The 18702-nt window shown below is 42.8% G+C and overlaps 1 protein-coding gene across 1 annotated transcript in view; it reads right to left on the reverse strand.

Annotated features, from left to right (window-relative positions):
* LOC126475430 (uncharacterized) overlaps positions 1–18702 on the reverse strand; it is a 122924-nt gene that overhangs the window by 68255 nt on the left and 35967 nt on the right. Inside the window, exon 2 of the mRNA XM_050103280.1 lies at positions 18415–18617. Coding sequence (XP_049959237.1) covers positions 18415–18513 — 99 coding nt within the window. The 5' untranslated portion in view covers positions 18514–18617. The remainder of the gene's footprint in view (positions 1–18414; positions 18618–18702) is intronic.

Below are 18702 nucleotides of genomic sequence, written 5' to 3' on the forward strand. Positions count from 1 at the left end.
CCCCAATTCTATTCAGTATCTCCTAATTACTTACTTGATCCACCCATTTAATCTTCAGCATTCTTCTGTAGCACCACATTTGAGAAGCCTCTATTCTCCTCTTGTCTAAACTGTTTATCGTCTATGTTTCACTTCCATACAAGGCCCATGTGAACAGTTTCAGAAAACACTTCATGACACTGAAATCTGTATTCGCTGTTAACAAATTTCTCTTCTTTACAAACGATTTTTTTGCTATTTCTAGTCTACGTTATGCATCTCTCTATTGCAGCCGTCATTAGGTATTTTGCCGCTCAAATAATAAAACTCATCTACTACTTTTGATGTCTCGTTTCCTAACCTAATTCCATCCAATTACACTTGTTTTGTTTTTTGTTCATGTTCGTCTTATGTTTTCCTTTTAAGACACTGGCCTTTCCTTTCAACTGTTCCACCAAGTGTTTTGTTGCCCCTGATAGAACTGCAGTGTCATCAGCAAACCTTAAAGTTTTTATTTCTTCTTCCTGAACATTAATTCCTACCCCAAATTTTTCTTTGATTTCCTTTATGCTTCCTCGGTGCAAAGACTGAATAACTTCGGGTTTAGGCTAAAATCCTGTCTCATTCCCTTATCAAACACTGCTTCCCTTTCGTGCCCCTCGACTCTTTTCACTGCCGTCTCGTTCCTGTGCAAGTTGTGAATAGCTTCAGCTCCCTGTATTTTACCCCTGCTACCTTCAGAATTTCAGAGAGTGTTCCAGTCAACATTGTGCAAAGCTTTCTCTGTGTGTACAGATGCCATAAACGTAGGTTTATCTTTCCTTAACTTAGCTCTTAAGACAATTCGTAGAATCTGTATTGCCTCAAGAGTCCCCATATTTCTCCGGAATCTAAACTGATCTTCCTCGAGGTCAGCTTCTCCCAGTTTTTCCATTCTCCTGTAAATAATTCATATAAGTATTTTGCAACCATGACTTATTAAACTGATGGTTCGGTAATATTCACACCAGTCGGCACCTGTTTTCTTTGGGGTTGGAATTATTATACTGATCTTGAAGTCTGGCGATATTTCGCCTGTTCATACACCTTATACACATTGGTTTACGAAAGAGTAAAACAATATGAGCTGCCGTATACATATGAAGTTGAAATAACGTGATTGAAAACGTTTGTAAAGGACCTTCATATTGTGTTGGCTACTGTTCATGACATCACAGAAATACTCTACAACTATCTTGCGCAGACTACTTTTTATGACAATATGAAACGCTCACTGTGCGGCTGATCCCGGCGGAGGTTCGAGTCCTCCCTCGGGTATGGGTGTGTGTGTTTGTCCTTAGGATAATTTAGGTAGGTTAAGTAGTGTGTAAGCTTAGGGACTGATGACCTTAGCAGTTAAATCCCAGAAGATTTCACACACATTTGAAAATTTTTTTTAAATGCTCAAAAACATTAGTGATACACAGTACGAGCAAGGTGGCACATAGTATTTTTGAAATTTTTAGGGCCTATCACCACCGAGGATTTAAAGCGTGCTTTTCCGCATCATGCACGCACATTACTCGATGATGGAAACATAGATATTAGGTTGTAGATCTAAACAAGAATACGAATTGTTGTTTATGCTGCACAGAACATATGAAACGAGTGGGAAGATGAGAAACAATGTCAGGAACTGATCCCTTCCGTCTTACGCAGAGCGTTACCTCTAGAAATAATATTTGTGGATGTCTTACCCGGAATAGCGAAATGAACGCTTGGATAGGGTACCCAAGGAACGCAGAGGTAGGTAATAAACCGCGTACACTCCAACGATTTTACAAGTTGAGTACCCATACGCAACACTCCTTGGCGCCAGTGCCCTGCGTAACACACTGACCGGCTCTCCCGAGGCCTATGAGAAAGACAGTCTGCGGCGCCTACGTCACGAAGATAGGCCTGCGCTCGCTCGCTCGCTCAACTCAGCAGACAAAGTACGTTTCTACGTCTGTTAACTCGTAACTAGGTGTGTATGTACAAACGAGAATTGCATATTCCTACTGGAATCCGCTATTATTGAGTCTTACTGTTACTAGTCCTACAATGATCAGAAGTCCATAGGCCTACTCATAAATTGTTACGTCTGTACTGGGGTACAATACAATTAAAATGATGCCAAAATGAGTATCAGTTGCATAAGGCACCACTTCTTGTATGAAATGAGGGCTGGTAACGAAAAGAGATTAAATGCTTGAAACAAGCCGTTATATCATTTATATCGAGTATTGATCTTAAATTACATTTTGTTGTACGACTAGTAATCAATAAGACTTCATAATAGCAGATTCCAGTAGAAGATGCCATTCTCGCTAGTACGTACACTCCCAGCTGCGAGTTTACAGGTTTAGAAACGCATTTTGTCTGCTGAGCTGAGCGAACAAGCGAGTTCAAGCCTACCTTCGTAACGCAGGCGCCGCGGCCTGTCTTTCTCGCAGGATCGTGGGCCTCGCAGCATTTCTATATGACGATGCATGTCGCATACTACCATTGAGACAACTTTAATTTGAGTGTTTTGTCTGGCTAAACAACTTCATATTTATCCTAGCACATTATTTTTTCTTTAAAATCTCATTTAATATATCTTTTTTGAAACTATATCGTCTCGCTCCCACAATATAACGCGTTTATTCTGGCAACTTTCGAAGTTGTCTTTCCCGAAAGCAGAACAACGTCACTCGGAGTTTCCTTGCTAGTTTTGAAGTCCAGTTCTGTGCAATAAAAGCTTTGAAGTGTTCTACATCTGCATCTACATGGATAATATGCAAATAACATTTAAGTGCCTGGCATAGGGTTCATCCAACCACCTTCACAATTCTCTATTATTCCAATGTCGTATAGCGCGCGGAAAGAACAAACACCTATATCTTTCCGTACGAGTTCTGATTTCCCTTATTTTATCATCATGATGTAGGTTGGTGTCAAGACAATATTTTCGCATTCGGAGGAGGAAGTTGATATTGTCATTCATCTAGCAGAAATAGCTACTTAATAATGTATTTATCAATATCACCAATGGGATATTTATTCTCTACACGTTGCTTCTTTGGGGTAGGTACCTGAATCCCACTGCGCTCGACGTAGCGTCACTCCTGCTGAACTTTGCACGTCATAAACTCACTCCTGCTGAACTTTGCACGTCATAAACTTGCTCGTCTTGAACGTTACAATCAGTCCTGCCAGTCTTTTCTGCTTCTCATCGTCAATAAATTGAATGAAGTTAACAGCAAGAAGTCACCGCCTGCAAAGGCATTTTACAGATTCACTTTTGTGCCTGCAATTCGAGGTTATAATGAGCACTACTTTGAACTGGAACTTAGCTGTAACTTGACATGTAGCAACCTTTGTTTCCGCTACGGCCGGGTCCGCGGTATGCTTTGACGAGTAAAAGATGTGTTATTACACTGGTTTCACTGCAGACGACAGATGTCAGAAAAACTATCATTTTTCAGAAACGACTGCTGATACATGCCAAGGTTTTGTCGTTTCAGTCTGACACATTATCAGCTGACGGTCAATGTCACTCGAAAGGTCCCCTGCACTTGCCCGTCAATGGTCACTCGCGGGCCAGCCGCCACAATCGTCAACAAACAAGAGCGGGTGACGCAGAGGCTCGCGTCAGAAAGGGCGCTGGGGCTCCACTGATTCATCGCTACTGTATCACTACCGGAGGTGTGACCCAAACTGTATTGTGTTCATAAGAACGTAGAAAACGACAGTTAAAGGATATTACAACTTCCGTGTCGCAACTGCATATGATACTCGCACTGCATAGATGGCGACATAATTATGTTTGTTCAAAGGTTTAAGTGACATCAGCCGCATCTGGGCATTAAATTGTATCATTGGTAACAGGTGAAAATTTGTGTTGAACCGGGACTCGAACCCGGAATCCTCACTTTTCGTGAGCGGTCGCCGTAACCGCGTTAGTCATCCGAGTATACTTCCTTCCGACCCAACGTTCCCAGCCTGTTACACACTGTTGACGTAGCGTCACCGACCCGTGAACCTCTTACTCGAAGATTCCTTATTCCCATAAGAATTGGGCTTGATGTGTATCCGAACTGAAAGAAGGGATCACGGTCGTCGTCCCCTTTATGTTCCGATGCCACATATAACTAAACTCTAAGACTAAAAAAAAGCACCACGAAGTAAATATCCGAATGCTTCCAGAATTCTCATTCTGGAAACATCCCCCAGGCTGTGGCTATGCCAAGTCTCCGTAATATCCTTTCTTTCAGGAGTGCTAGTTCTGCAAGGTTCGCAGGAGAGCTTCTGTAAAATTTGGAAGGTAGGAGACGAGATACTGGCAGAAGTAAAGCTGTGAGGACGGGGCGTGAGTCGTGCCTGGGTAGCTCAGATGGTAGAGCACTTTCCCGCAAAAGGCAAAGGTCCCGACTTCGAGTCTCTGTCCGGCACACAGTTTTAATTTGCCAGGAAGTTTCAAATATCCGAATGGTGCAGATATCGGTAGATGATAAGTGCATGTACAGACAAACATATGATTACAATACCAGAAAAATTTGGTGATTTATTCAAGAGAAAGAGCTTCACAAATATACCAAGTAAGCAACCCGGCGGTTCACCTCTGACTCCTGTGCAAGCGCTTCTTGGGCTGAGGGATATCGTGCAAGATTCTGTCCAACTGGTGCGTCAGATCGTGAAACTCCTGATCCGGCTGGAGGTCCGGGCCCATAATGCACCAAACGATCTCAATTGAAGAGAGATCCAGCATCCTTACTTGCCTAGGTAGGGTTTGGCAAACACGAAGAAAAACAGTAGAAAGTCTCGCCGTGGGCGGGCGGGTGTTACCCAGCTGAACTGTAAGCCCACGGTGGTATGCCATGAAAGATGAAAAAACGGGGTATAGAATATCGTCGACGATCGCTGTGGTGTAAGAGTCCCGCGGATGACAACCAAAGGGGTCCTACTGTGAAATGAAATTCCAACTCAGATCATCACTTCTGGCTCTCGGGCCGCAGGCGGGAGACAGTCTGGTGCTTATCGCACAGCTGTCTGGGGCGTCTCCAGACACGTGTTCACAGGTCATCGCGGCTCATTCCGAGGCGGGATTCATCAATGAAGACAGAGATTCTAGGCCGAATGTGCCCGAAACCACTGCAAACGCGCTTGTTAGTGTTCATAGGTGTATTATTAATGGCGCCAGTCGTCAGTGAAGCGCCAGTTGCACGTCGGATCGACGATGATGATGAATCTGAGGCTCTCACGGTTGCACGGTCCTCAGGTTCCGTCGTTTCTCTAGGTCAGCCGCTTCCTTGTTGACGACATCTTCGGCCACGGTTCACCCATTCGGATAGTGGAATAGTGGTGTCACCGAATAGTGGCATCGCCGAATCGTGTCATCGCTATTCAAATGTCGAGCGATTCGCCGATTACACCAACCGGTTTCTTTGAGCCCAACTACACGCCCTCTCTCAAATAGTCATATCTGTGTAGACTGTTCACGCACCTGTCAGCGAGACGTAGTTGCTGTCAAACTGATTACACGGAATGAAATGCGCAAGGCTTTATGCCCTGGTATCGACATGTCCCCTGTTTACTATCCTTGCCAGCTGCGAGGCGAAACTGCAGCATCACAAATTCACCCATCATCCGCCAAAGGGTACAAAAAAATGGCTCTGAGCACTATGGGACTCAACTTCCGAGGTCATTAGTCCCCTAGAACTTAGAACTACTTAAACCTAACTAACCTAAGGACATCACACACATCCATGCCCGAGGCAGGATTCGAACCTGCGACCGTAGCGGTCTCGCGGTTCCAGACTGCAGCGCCTAGAACTGCATGGCCACTTCGGCCGGCCCAAAGGCTACAATTTTGCTTTTCCTGTCTATACCTGTGTGAATACTTTTGACAATGTAGACTAGAATATTCTCTTTCAAATTCTGAAGGTGGCAGTGGTAAAACACAGAGAGTGAAAGTCTATTTACAATTTGTACAGAAACCATATGGCAATTATAAGAGTCGAGGGGCATGAAAGGGAAGCAATGCTTGGGAAGGGAGTGAGACAGGGTTGTAACCTATGCCCGATGTTATTAAATCTGTATATTGAGCAAGCAGTAAAAGAAACAAAAGAAAAACTCGGAGTAGATATTAAAATCCATGGAGATGAAATAAAAACTTTGCGGTTCGCCGATGACTTTGTAATTCTGTCAGAGCCATCAAAGGACCTGGAAGAGCAGTTGAACGGAATGGACAGTGTCTTGAAAGGAGGATATAAGATGCACATCAACAAAAGCAAAACAGGGATAATGGAATGTAGTCGAATTAATTCGGGTAATACTGAGGGAATTAGATTACGAAATGAGTACTTAAAGCAGTAGAGGAGTTTCGCTATTTGGGGAACAAAATAACTGCTGATGGTGGAAGTAGAGAGGATATAAAACGTATACTGGCTCTGGCAAGGAAAGCGTTTCTGAAGAAGAGATATTTGTTAACATCGAGTATACATTTAAGCGTCAGGAAGTCGTTTCTGAAAGTATTTCTATGGGGTGCAGCAATGTATGGAAGTGAAACGTGGACGATAAACAGTTTGGACAAGAAAACAATGCTTTCGAAATGTGGTGCTACAGAAGAATGATGATGATTAGATGGGTACATCACATAACTAATGAGGAGGTATTGAACAGAATTGGGGAGAAGAGAAATTTGTGGAACAGCTTCACTACAAGAAGGGATCGGTTGGTAGGACATGTTCTGAGACATCAAGGGATCACCAATTTAGTATTGGAGGGCAGCGTGGAGGGTAAAAATCGTAGAGGGAGGCCAACATATGAATACACTAAGCAGATTCAGAAGCATGTAGGTTGCAGTGGGTTCTGGGAGATGAAGAAGTTTGCACAGGACAGAGTAGCATGGAGAGCTGCATAAAACCAGTCCCTGGACTGAAGACCACAACAACAACACAACCTGTATGAATATCAACTTGTGACAAATTTGATTAAGTCATTTGCGGTTTGTCTTTTTTTGTTTTAGAGTGTGTATTAATTACTAGATTTTACTTCTTTCGTATATAATTCGTTTATAATTCGTTTCGGTGGGATGAATTTCCTTCAACCTAAAGTCTTCTTTGAATTTTGTATGTGTGTGTTTGGAGGGAAGTTGACTAGTTCACAACTCAAAACTACGTTCTTCCGCCGTTTTCATTCTGCCATTTACTATAAATAGCGCTGAGTATCTAAGAGGGAATAACAAAGATGAAGTATTTTATACTGATACAGTCCATAGATTTGGAATTCATCTCCCAAAGGATGAGACTTTTTTGTACTAAAATTTAAATGGTTTCGTCTTGCTTTCAGCTGTTAGAATTTCATTTTACAACTCAAATTCCGGCTAAAATTCTAAGAGCTGAAAGCAAGACGAAATCATGTAAAGAGTTTATAAAAGCTGTGGACCCAAATTAAAGGAAAGTAACTGCTGTGGATCCATGTTAAAGGAAAGTAACTAACATTTAAATTGTTATCGTAACAAGAATAACAACATGTTAGCCATCGTCTTTGCCAAGTATTTTGGTCGTCAATCTGAATCAGTATTCGAGGTAATTAATCATTTCAAAATGTCCTGTATGATTTACGTATTGAAAACCTGTCAAAGAGCGTGGCAGTCTGTTACGGTCATACAACGGTGTTCATTCCGGACTTTTGGCACTGGTACCGACATTCGCCACTTATCTATTTAATGAGAGGTCTTGCAGCACTGCTCAGGCGCTGTTCACGCCAGCTGTCGATGACAGGATATGACACGTTTGGCGAGTGCGTCGTATCATATTCGGCCCAGTGCTCGCCCGAAAGCGCTACAGTGATCGTGATAAATTAATGTAGCGACCTGGTGCGAGAATAAATTTACATATATAAGGCTGAGGTGGTAGTCAGTCATGACAGCTCTTCAAACTTTGTCCTTTTATTAAAAATAGTCGTTGCGAAATTGCAGTATGCAAGACGCCCTCAGTGTCAGCAGCGGCACTATGCAAGACACTGAAGAGGGAGCTACTGAATTCCGACACCAGTCTTACAAGCTGGTAAAGAGCTGTGCGACTGGCCGTGATTCCTTGCTCTAAAGTCTGTCGTTAACCCGGCTGTTGGAAAGTTACACAACTGCCTTAGAGAATTTATTCAGAATAGTAGCAGGAAAGATATTTTAACAGTACTATGACAAAACAGTACGTACATAATTTTTCCCGGACTACTGTATTATTGACGTAATTTCTTCTCTATAGTTAGATGTCTGTTCTCATACCTCTGATGTGATAGACGTCAGAACATCATGAGGAGATGATTAATTGATTTATTACGGTCCCTGTGATGTCACTTTTCCAACATCATAATATGAGATACGTTTTAACCGGCCTTTGCACCAGTGAGCACCTCAGATCAAACTAGTCGGCCTTCATCTTCAACAAACTGCAAAGTTTACTGGTATGGTCAATTACAACGAGAGTATCATATGCGTACGTAGTGTAAAAAGAAATGCACGAATCCCGGATATCTGCTAGAAATTTGGTGATCAAGAACTGAATTTCCGAAAGGGACAGGTCTCTTTAAAAGAACAGTGAATCACTGAAAACAGGTGTTTCCGTTCTGAGACTCTTTGATGTGAGCATTGCTTTTTCTTGTTTTGTATCGTTTCACTGGAAGCAAATTCTAACAACATTTACCGCTTACTCTGTTAGAATGAAAGATAAACCATCCTAAACAAAGATCGATTGTCGTTTAACAACGCATTTCGTAACTGGGTTAGATTATTTAGAATATTTCGTCCTTATAATTGCAATAATGTAAAGTTCGCCTGCTTATCTAAGGCCGCTAATGCATCCTTCTGCACTGCGGCTGCAGTCGGGGTTAGGCGTTTCGAATCCAGGTGATGGTAAATATTTTCTACATTAATGTTTGGCCAGCAAAGGTAGAAGAGTTGGAGGCGTGATTTCTTTATCATCAAATTTGCAGGTGTTCTCGATTAAATTCCACATCACTTCACACTGTGCAATGGAGTCAGGGCATGTGACACTTCCGATGGTGATCCCCTCGTCTGATGGGGCTAGACACAAGTTGGGCAGCCCTGTCGGTGCCGTTAGAGAGGAGTTTGCTTCTTTTTGACTCATATCAACAACACAAACCGACTCTCCATTTCACAAGCATTAATCACAGACACCCACATACACGCTTCGTAGAGGAAAGTTACTCGACGCGTTAGGAATAAAAATAGCCGTTCCGATTTAGGCAAATGAGCCACTATATGACATCACAGCCAACAATGCCAAACATTGATATAAATGTAGGAGGATGAAATGAAGTACCTGCGAATTCTGTGACTCGGTAATTATATTCTTTCGGGTGTGTTACGATACGTTTCAATGGATGGTGGAAAGCACTCCGGAATTCCCCTTTGTTTGGTCGTGTTTCTTTACCAAAGTTCGGTGATAAGCGCTCATCAGGTCAAAGAGAGCGGTACCCCAGGCATCTTCCACGCATTTAACTCACTCAAGTAAGATACTTCTCCAGAATGAGATTTTCACTCAGCAGCGGAGTGTGCGCTGATACGAAACTTCCTGGAAGATTAAAACTGTGTCCCGGACCGAGACTCGAGACTTAAGATAATTATGTTTGATGGAAGTCAATTTTATTGAAATAATATGCCGGGTACAGATGCTAAGAGTTGGAGACGTGAGTTCTTGATCACCAAAGTTATGGAAGATGTTCTCGATTAAATTCCGTATCACTTCACACTGTTTAATGGAGTCAGGGCGGTGACACTTCCGATGGGGATCCCCTCGTCTGATGGGGTTAGACACAAGTTTAATGTGACGAATGTCTGGAGTTAGGCAGTGCGATATTTGCCGCCAATACTCGAAGGTAGTAGCTCTTAGGACGAAATTTGGATTCAAGTTTCCTAAAGTTTTTTCGAAATGAAAAATGACGTTCTCCATATCGTTAAGAGAAATGAAAATTTATGATTTACTAACGAGGTTTGTTAGAAATGGATGGGGATTACATGTAGCCTACAGACTATCATAATAATGTATTATAGCAAATTTTGTTGGTTCAAATGGTTCTGAGCACTATGCGACTTAACTTCTGAGGTCATCAGTCGCCTAGAACTTAGAACTAATTAAACCTGACTAACCTAAGAACATCACACACATCCATGCCCGAGGCAGGATTTGAACCTGTGACCGTAGTGGCTGTTCGGTTCCAGACTGCAGCGCTTAGAACCGCACGGCCACTCCGGCCGGCGCAAATTTTGTGATTCCCTATTTGTGTATGGGCAGTGTTGAACAAAGTCGAAACATCTCTGTCACTGAAACTTTCGGATTCGATTCGCAGACCGACATAGTTTTAATCTGCCAAGAAGTTTCAAAACTACTAATACTCCGATGCATAGTAGGACATTCGTCCCGCAAAGAGTCCGCTAGGTTGCAGACATAAGCTATCTTCTCCGCATTATACTTTCTTCCAGTAATGGTAGTCCAGCAGGGTAGGCGGGAGAGCTTGTGAGAGGTATGCAAAGTGAAGTGCGACTGTGCGGGAGGGCTGTGGCTAGATCCTAGATAGCTCAGTCAGTAAGGGCGTTGGCCACGGAAAGTCAGGTTCCGTGTTAAGTGCCGAGCCGGCACACAGTTTTAATACACAGTTTTAATTTGTCAAGAAGTTCCAAATCAGCGCACAGTCCCCTGTAGGGTAAAGCATACGTTCTGGAAATTACTGTCTCTATAAAAATGTTCAGTAAATATCATTTTCCGCCTGACCGTCTACTACAACCTAGACTGCTGCGTGCTAATATGCAGTCACTAATATAAAATGCCAGTTGTGTTATCGAAATATTGGTAAAGTACCATGAATACATGTTCTCAGTCGTCTTTCCTCCGTTTACACTTACCCTTTTTTCCTGTTTCAGCACCTGCGAGAGAAACACAATGTTGTGTGATGGCTTTTATATAAGCTATGTAAAGCAGAAACCTGTCACAGCGGAAATTCCTGTGTACTTGTTCGTGACTCTAATCTTTGCCTTTCACGGAAAGCGGCTTCGAACGCGTTAGAGGTAAGAATCTGAAGTCACCCAGCACTTCGGACCTACTGATTCACAATTCAAAGCGTCTCTCCTGCTTAACCTACAGAATTAGCATCATAGGCCGTGGTTACATCTTCCCCTCACCGTGCCCCTTCTCTAAAGGATATTCCAGCAAGCTGCGGAGGATATTTTCTACGGCCCATGGAAAGTAAGTAGAAGACGAGTCTGCTACCAGAGTGAAGACCTGAGCGGCACTCTGACGCCTATTTAGATCTTTCAGTGGTAATAACTTCGTCTACGAAAAGGCAAAGCTCCGGTTTGAAGACCCTACTCTGCAATCGATTTCGATACGTTCACGTACGGAGTCAGAAGAGACGGATCGTGCGAAAGAATTAGTACCCGTCACACTTTGCGAAGAACAATACGACAAGCATTCAGTAAGTTTACGCCTTTGACTGCAGCCACATTGGTTAGGCGACGCTACTACGCCTGTCATGGATAAATGGTGTTTCGTACTGTTACCAGTCACGTGGTGGGCGGGGCGGAAGGATGTTGATAGTGAGGAGGGTGGGGATAGGGACCAAATGGGAGAGGAGGTGGAGAGAGTGAAAAAATGACATTCACTATTGTTGCTGTTATTGTTGTGATGTTGGCCTGCATTTTGGAGATTGCCTCTGTTGGACATATGATTATAATCTGGCTTCAGTTAATATGTTGCACCAATTACTTGTTATTTCCTCTGCAAGTAGAGGTCTATCCAACGTCACAACAAAAACAACAACAATAACAATGGATGGCACTCCCTCGCAACCCACCCCCCTGCCCAACCTTCGCCACGCCTCTTCTCCTCCCCAACCCTACCCCCCACCAGTTTCCCTATTTTCTCACAAGTGATAACGTCAAGGTTGCATAAGATATACACTTATTAACCAGAAAGTCGTGACCAAAGACGTACCATCGATATAAGACAGTCCAAGCGATAGCAACGTAACCTGGCGAGGCATGACTGCTAGTCACACATACCCACGGTACATGCAGTCAGTGAGAGTGCTGCCTGTGTGTAGAATGGGGAAGGCACACTATCTAAGTTTGACCGAGGGCAGGTTATGATGGCCCAGAGGGAAACCGCTCGATCTGGCCGTTGTTCGAGGAGTGCTTTGGTAAGTGTCTTCAACACATGGCGATAGCAAGTTGAAACCATCTCCAGACGTCATGGGGCTGCGCGGCCACCCCTCATTACAGATGTCAGACATCGTAGGCTGGGCAGATTGGTAAAACATAGCAGGCGGTGAGCTGCGGCGGAACTAACATCAGACTTTAATACTGGGCAGTGTAAAAGTGTGTCTGAAGACACACTCCTAAAGATGGGTTACTGCCACCGACGACCCATGCATGTGCCAATGTTACCACCACGACATGGACAACTACGAGTGAAATGCTCACGTGATCTTCGGCACTGAACGTTGGCGCAATGTCAGAACGTTGCATGGTCTGAGGAATCCCGATACGTTCTTCATCATGCCGATGGGAGAACGCGAATCCGTCGTCTTCCAGGGGAACAGCTCCTTGACATCTATACTGTGGGAAGGAGACAAGCTGGAGGCGAGCGTATTATACAGGGTGATTCAAAAAGAATACCACAACTTTAGGAATTTAAAACTCTGCAACGACAAAAGGCAGAGCTAAGCACTATCTGTCGGCGAATTAAGGGAGCTATAAAGTTTCATTTAGTTGTACATTTGTTCGCTTGAGGCGCTGTTGACTAGGCGTCAGCGTCAGTTGATGCTAAGATGGCGACCGCTCAACAGAAAGCTATTTGTGTTATTGAGTACAGCAGAAGTGAATCGACGACAGTTGTTCAGCGTGCATTTCGAACGAAGTATGGTGTTAAACCTCCTGATAGGTGGTGTATTAAACGTTGATATAAACAGTTTACAGAGAATGGGTGTTTGTGCAAAGGGAAAAGTTCTGGACGGCCGAGAACGAGTGATGAAAATGTAGCACGCATCCAGCAAGCATTTGTTCGCAGCCCAGGAAAATCGACTCGCAGAGCTAGCAGAGAGCTGCAAATTCCACAATAAACTGTATGGAGAGTCCTATGAAAAAGGTTAGTTATGAAACCTGAACGTCAACTACCCGAGGCGATGGATCGGCCGCCAGGCAGCCCGTGACAGAGCACTTCATCACTGGCCTCCAAGAAGCCCTGATCTTACCCCTGCGATTTTTTCTTATGGGGGTATGTTAAGGATATGGTGTTTTGGCCACCTCTCACAGCCACCATTGATGATTTGAAACGAGAAATAACAGCAGTTATCCAAACTGTTACGCCTGATATGCTACAGAGAGTGTGGAAAGAGTTGGAGTATCGGGTTGATACTGCTCGTGTGTCTGGAGGGGGCCATATTGAACATCTCTGAACTTGTTTTTGAGTGAAAAAAAAACCTTTTTAAATAATTTTTGTAATGATGTATAACAGAAGGTTATATTATGTTTCTTTCATTAAATACACATTTTTAAAGTTGTGGTATTCTTTTTGAATCACCCTGTACTCTGGGGAACATCCACGTGGGCATCCACGGGTCCATCGGAGCTCGAGCAAGGCACCGTAACGGACGTCGTACACTGGTTGCAGGCCATGAACACCCTTTCATGACGGTCATGTTTCCTGACAGCAGTGATATTTTTCAACAAGATAAGGGAGGCATGTCACAAGGACAGGAGCGTGATGGAGATGTTTGAGGAATATAGTGGCGAGCCCCAATTGATGTGGTGACCCCCCTCCCCCAACTCGCCAGATCTGAAGCCGATCGGAAACATCTGGGATGTGACTGAACGTAGCGTCAGAGCTCATTGCCTCCTGCCCGAAATTTACGAGAATTGCGTGTGCAGATGTGGTGCCAACTCCCTCCAGTGATTTACCAAGGTCTCATATCTTCCATTCCATTACGCGTCGGCTCTGTTTTTGTGCCACAGGTGACATATTGGTTATTAGGTAGGTGGTCACACTGGGCTAGCTGATCAGTGTAGCTTCCTTAAATTATCAACTGATTAACGTGATATTATTTCAACTTTTTTTTTCACATGCAAGCAATAAAATTGCCATATGATCAGAAAGACGTGATTGAAGCGCGCAGCAATGGGAGAGTTAAATAAATAAAGTGGATGGCAGTCGTACAAGACAAATAATTTAAGTACACGTCTATCACCTACCATGTTTGTTTACGTTATCTATCAGTCTCTGCCCGAACACAGTGCGTTAGTTTCTGGTTTAGTGTCTGGTCCAACCTTTGTTTGTGGTGGAGGATAAATGAGTGGGTTTTTATTACCTGACATAGGTACTCATTCATACGAAGCATGTTGAACTCTAATAAGAGGCTACCAGATTTGGTATCAAACGCATTTTCTTAAATTTTTCGTATGTCTTAGTGGATTGGTTTAAATCACACAACACAGAGGAAAGAGATTTTAGTACGCACTCGCCTAAACCATTTGTGTGCATCCGGAACCTATTTTGTAGCCGTGAACTATCCTACGACCACAAAGAATTGAAAATCAAGATTTACCTACATGCGGAAGTATGCACATCAGTATGAATGTAAGAAACAATATTCGTGTAAAGCAATCATTCTGTAATAGAGATAGCGAAAATAATAGGCAGAGACATTATGCAATGAAGTAGTTGGTCTGCTGCTCTCATTCATCTCTCTACAGCAAGCGTTCAAGTCCAACTGAAAAAGATAATTGATTATTTGATAAACTCGCTGCTAAACGAAATTAAGTAAAAAGTTGCACTAAGTAAAATATGTACTACTCTGATTTGAACAAATAACGTAGAATTCTTAAACGAAGTATAATGCTTGATTTCAAGAGGAGATAATCGCGACAGTTAAATAAAGTTGAAAGTTGAGAATTAGGTACCTGTTGATCGAGTTTCCACTTTTAATGTAGCTGTTATGAATTAATTAATGAACTATGCTGATCGAACATTATAAACATTATTTCTACAGAGTACTCATTTCTAATTTAAACAAGTGTTTTAAAAATATCTCCACCATTTAAAACTGTTCTGTATAGCTTGCTCGCCTGTCTAAATGCCAGGGCACCCTAATTTATACAAAAGAGAAAACGCAACCTGATTAAGTAAGAATGTGCTCATTTTCACGTTTTAGTTTTTTCATCTTACCTATTACACGATTTTACCATACATCTTTCTTACTGAAAAAGGAACTAATTTTGCTTCCGGCTGAGATTGGTGTTAACATTAATGAAAACTTTTTTTAGTCCTACCAATAGTTCTTTTTTTAAAAAAAATTGCTATCAGTTTCTAAGTAGAAATTTTTCAGTGAAACAGAAGGAGTTGTCCACTAGAAATGATTTGTATTTAAAACTTGTTTTGCTAGTTGTCAGTCATTTCATCTTATTGGGCAAATGACAAAAATATTTTTTGCTGCATGTTGACCTCCTTCTTGAATAACAGACGGCTTTAATTGTGGGTAATTAAGGTCATTTTCGCTCTAGTGTTGTAGGTATGGACATCAATGTTCGTCTCAAATTGCGATGGGTTATTTATGGCCAATTTCAGTAACGAATATATGTATTGTGACGGCGCAGTTACAATGCCTAGCTTCTTGAAGAAGTACCTACTCCAGTTTAAGTTTTGATCAATACGTACAGCAAAAAATTTGGAGGATTCTAGCCTTCTTGTAGACTCCTGCTCGTACACTACATCAATTGTTGTTACGAGTCTGTCCGTTGTACAGAAATGAAAATAGCGCTTGTTTTAGGTTTAGGGAGAGCCCATTTTCTTAGAACCACTTAGTAATTCATTCTAGCTTTTTTACAGACTACTGCTAATACGTTACATCAATTGTTGTTACGAGTCTGTCTGTTGTACAGAAATGAATATAGCGCTTTTTTTAAGTTTAGGGGGAGTCCATATTCTTAGAAACAATAAATCTTTGTGAAACATCGTTTGCTATTTGTTCTGTTGACTCTGGTGGGATTTATTATAACACTAGTGTCGTAAGCGAAAAAATACTATCTCTGGTTGTTGAATGTTAAAGTGGGCGGTCATTCGCATATATAAGGAAAAGGAATGGACCAAAAATTGAACGCTGTTGGATTCCCTTTCTGGTTTGTCCCCAGGCACTACAATTTTCTTCCCTTCCAAACTCGGTTGGATTATTCAGTCTAACATTTTGCATTCTATTTGTTACGTTTAATTTAAACAAAAAAAAAAGGTTCAAATGGCTCTGAGCACTATGGGACTTAACATCTGAGGTCATCAGCCCCCTAGAAGTTAGAACCACTTAAACCTAAATAACCTAAGGACATCACACACATCCAAGCCCGAGGCAGGATTCGAACCTGCGACCACAGCAGTAATTTAAACCAGCTGTGTGCAGAGCCACCAGTTCCGCAAAACTTGACGTTTTCCAAGAGAGTAACAGGCTTTACACAATGAAATAGCTTGGAGAGACCACAAAAAAATATCAACCAGTGATGATATATTATCTGAGGCTTGTAACATTTAGGCGTAAGCTATAGGGAAAGACGGGTAATACGCAATATGTTGGAGAGTCCACAAAAAAATGAGACCACAAAAAAATATCGACCGCTGATGATATATTATCTGAGGCTTGTAATATTTAGGCGTAAGCTATAGGGAAAGATGGGTAATACGCAATATGTAGAGAGCCAAGAGGGAATAATGTGACAGGATGACCCAGAACGAAGTGCACGGATTGAAAGGGGTGTAAGACAGGGATGTAGTCTTTTGACCCTACTATTCGATCTGTACATCGAAGAAGCAATGACGGAAATAAGAGAAAGATACCAGAGTGGAACTAAAATTCAAGGTGAAACGGTATCAATGATAAGATTCGCTGGTGACATTGCTTTTCCTAGGTTAATGTGAAGAAGAATTGGAGAATTTACTGAATGGAATGAACAGTCTAATGAGTACAGAATATGGATTGAGGGTAAACATAAGAAAGACGAAAGTAATGAGTAGTAGCAGAAATGAGAACAGCAAGAAACTTAACATCAGGACTGGTGAACGCGAAGCAGATGAAGTTAAGGAATTTTGCAACCTATGCAGCAAAATATTCCACGAAGGACGGAGCAAGGAGGACGCAATAAGTAGACTATCACTGTCAAAATGGACATTACTGGACAAGACAAGTCTGCTAGTATCAAACAGAGACCGTAATTTGAGGAAGAAATTTCCAAGAATGTTCGTTTCGAAGCACAGCATTGTATGGCTGTGAATCATGGACTACGGCAAAACAGGAACAGAAGAGAATAGAAACATTTGAGACGTGGTGCTAGAAAATATTGTTGAAAACTGGGTGGACTGATAAGGTAAGGAATGAGGAAGTTCTCCGGAGAATCGGCAAGGAAAGGAATATACGAAAAAACGCTGACAAGAAGACAAGAAAAAGGGACAGGATAGTAGGACATCTGTTAAGACAACCCGGAGAATATTTCTTGATCGATACTGTGAAACAAATCTCTTCATCAACTGCGACATAGTCGCGTATACAAACAGTGATCCAATACTGTCAAAGGTTTTTTATTCCAGTCTTTGATCACAATATGAATTCTTTAGACGATGACCGGTTTCATTCCGTAATGACAATCCTCATAACTTTTTTACACATGGTGTAAAAAAGATCTTAGGATGGTCATTACGGACTGAAACCGTGGTCATCGTCTAAAGAATTCATATTGTGATCAAAGACTGGAATAAAAAAACGTTTGACAAATCTCTTCTACTGCAAGCTCTTTTGTTCTACAATGCATTCCTTAAGAGCTGTGACCACTTGTTCATCTTCGCTACTTTGAAACACAACTCTTCTAATGGACAAGCGCGTATAACTTTTAAGGTATGCATTTTAGAGCACATGTTTAGTGGACATTATTTTCTTGTATTTGTCCGTACTACAACTTACCAAAATATGAAAGCAAAGAGCACACAGTATAAGAAAATTGCTTCAAATGGCTCTAAGCACTATGGGACTTAACATCTGAGGTCATCATTCCCCTAGACTTAGAACTACGTAAACCTAACTAACCTGAGGACATGACACACATCCATGCCCGAGGCAGGATTCGAACCTGCGACCGTAGCAGCCGCGTGGTTCCGGACTGAAGCGCCTAGAACCGCTCGTCCACAGCGGCCGGCTAGAATTGCTTCGCAGAATCGAAGATCGAGAATTGCTCATAGATCTTAAGGAATGCGTTTTAGAGCCCATGCTTATTTTTTTTATTTCTAATGATCATTCCCGTAGTATCCCTGAATATTGACCATATATATCTATAAAAACCCTGCTGGAATCCATGATGTACTCGGAGTGGTAAGTGGAGGTACTCACGAGCGTGGCGGCGAGCCCGGCGGCGACGGCCCACCCCCAGCCGCCCTCCGGCGCCGCGCCGGCGGTCCTCTTGCTGCTGCTGTCGGCGCCCGCTGCCATCTGCCCAGTTGTGCCGCCGCTGCCGCCTTCCGAGCGAGTCCGCCCCGCCGACTCAGCGCCGCCGCGTCCAACAGCCACGGATGTAGACTGCAGGCCAGCCCCCACTACAACACACGCAGACGGTCACACGTGACGGGACGGGGCGGTCGCGTGGCCGGCCGGCCACTGCGCATTGCGTAACGGCGGCAC

The sequence above is a fragment of the Schistocerca serialis genome, chromosome 4 (assembly GCF_023864345.2).
Source record: "Schistocerca serialis cubense isolate TAMUIC-IGC-003099 chromosome 4, iqSchSeri2.2, whole genome shotgun sequence".
In the NCBI taxonomy this organism is placed as follows: domain Eukaryota; kingdom Metazoa; phylum Arthropoda; class Insecta; order Orthoptera; family Acrididae; genus Schistocerca; species Schistocerca serialis.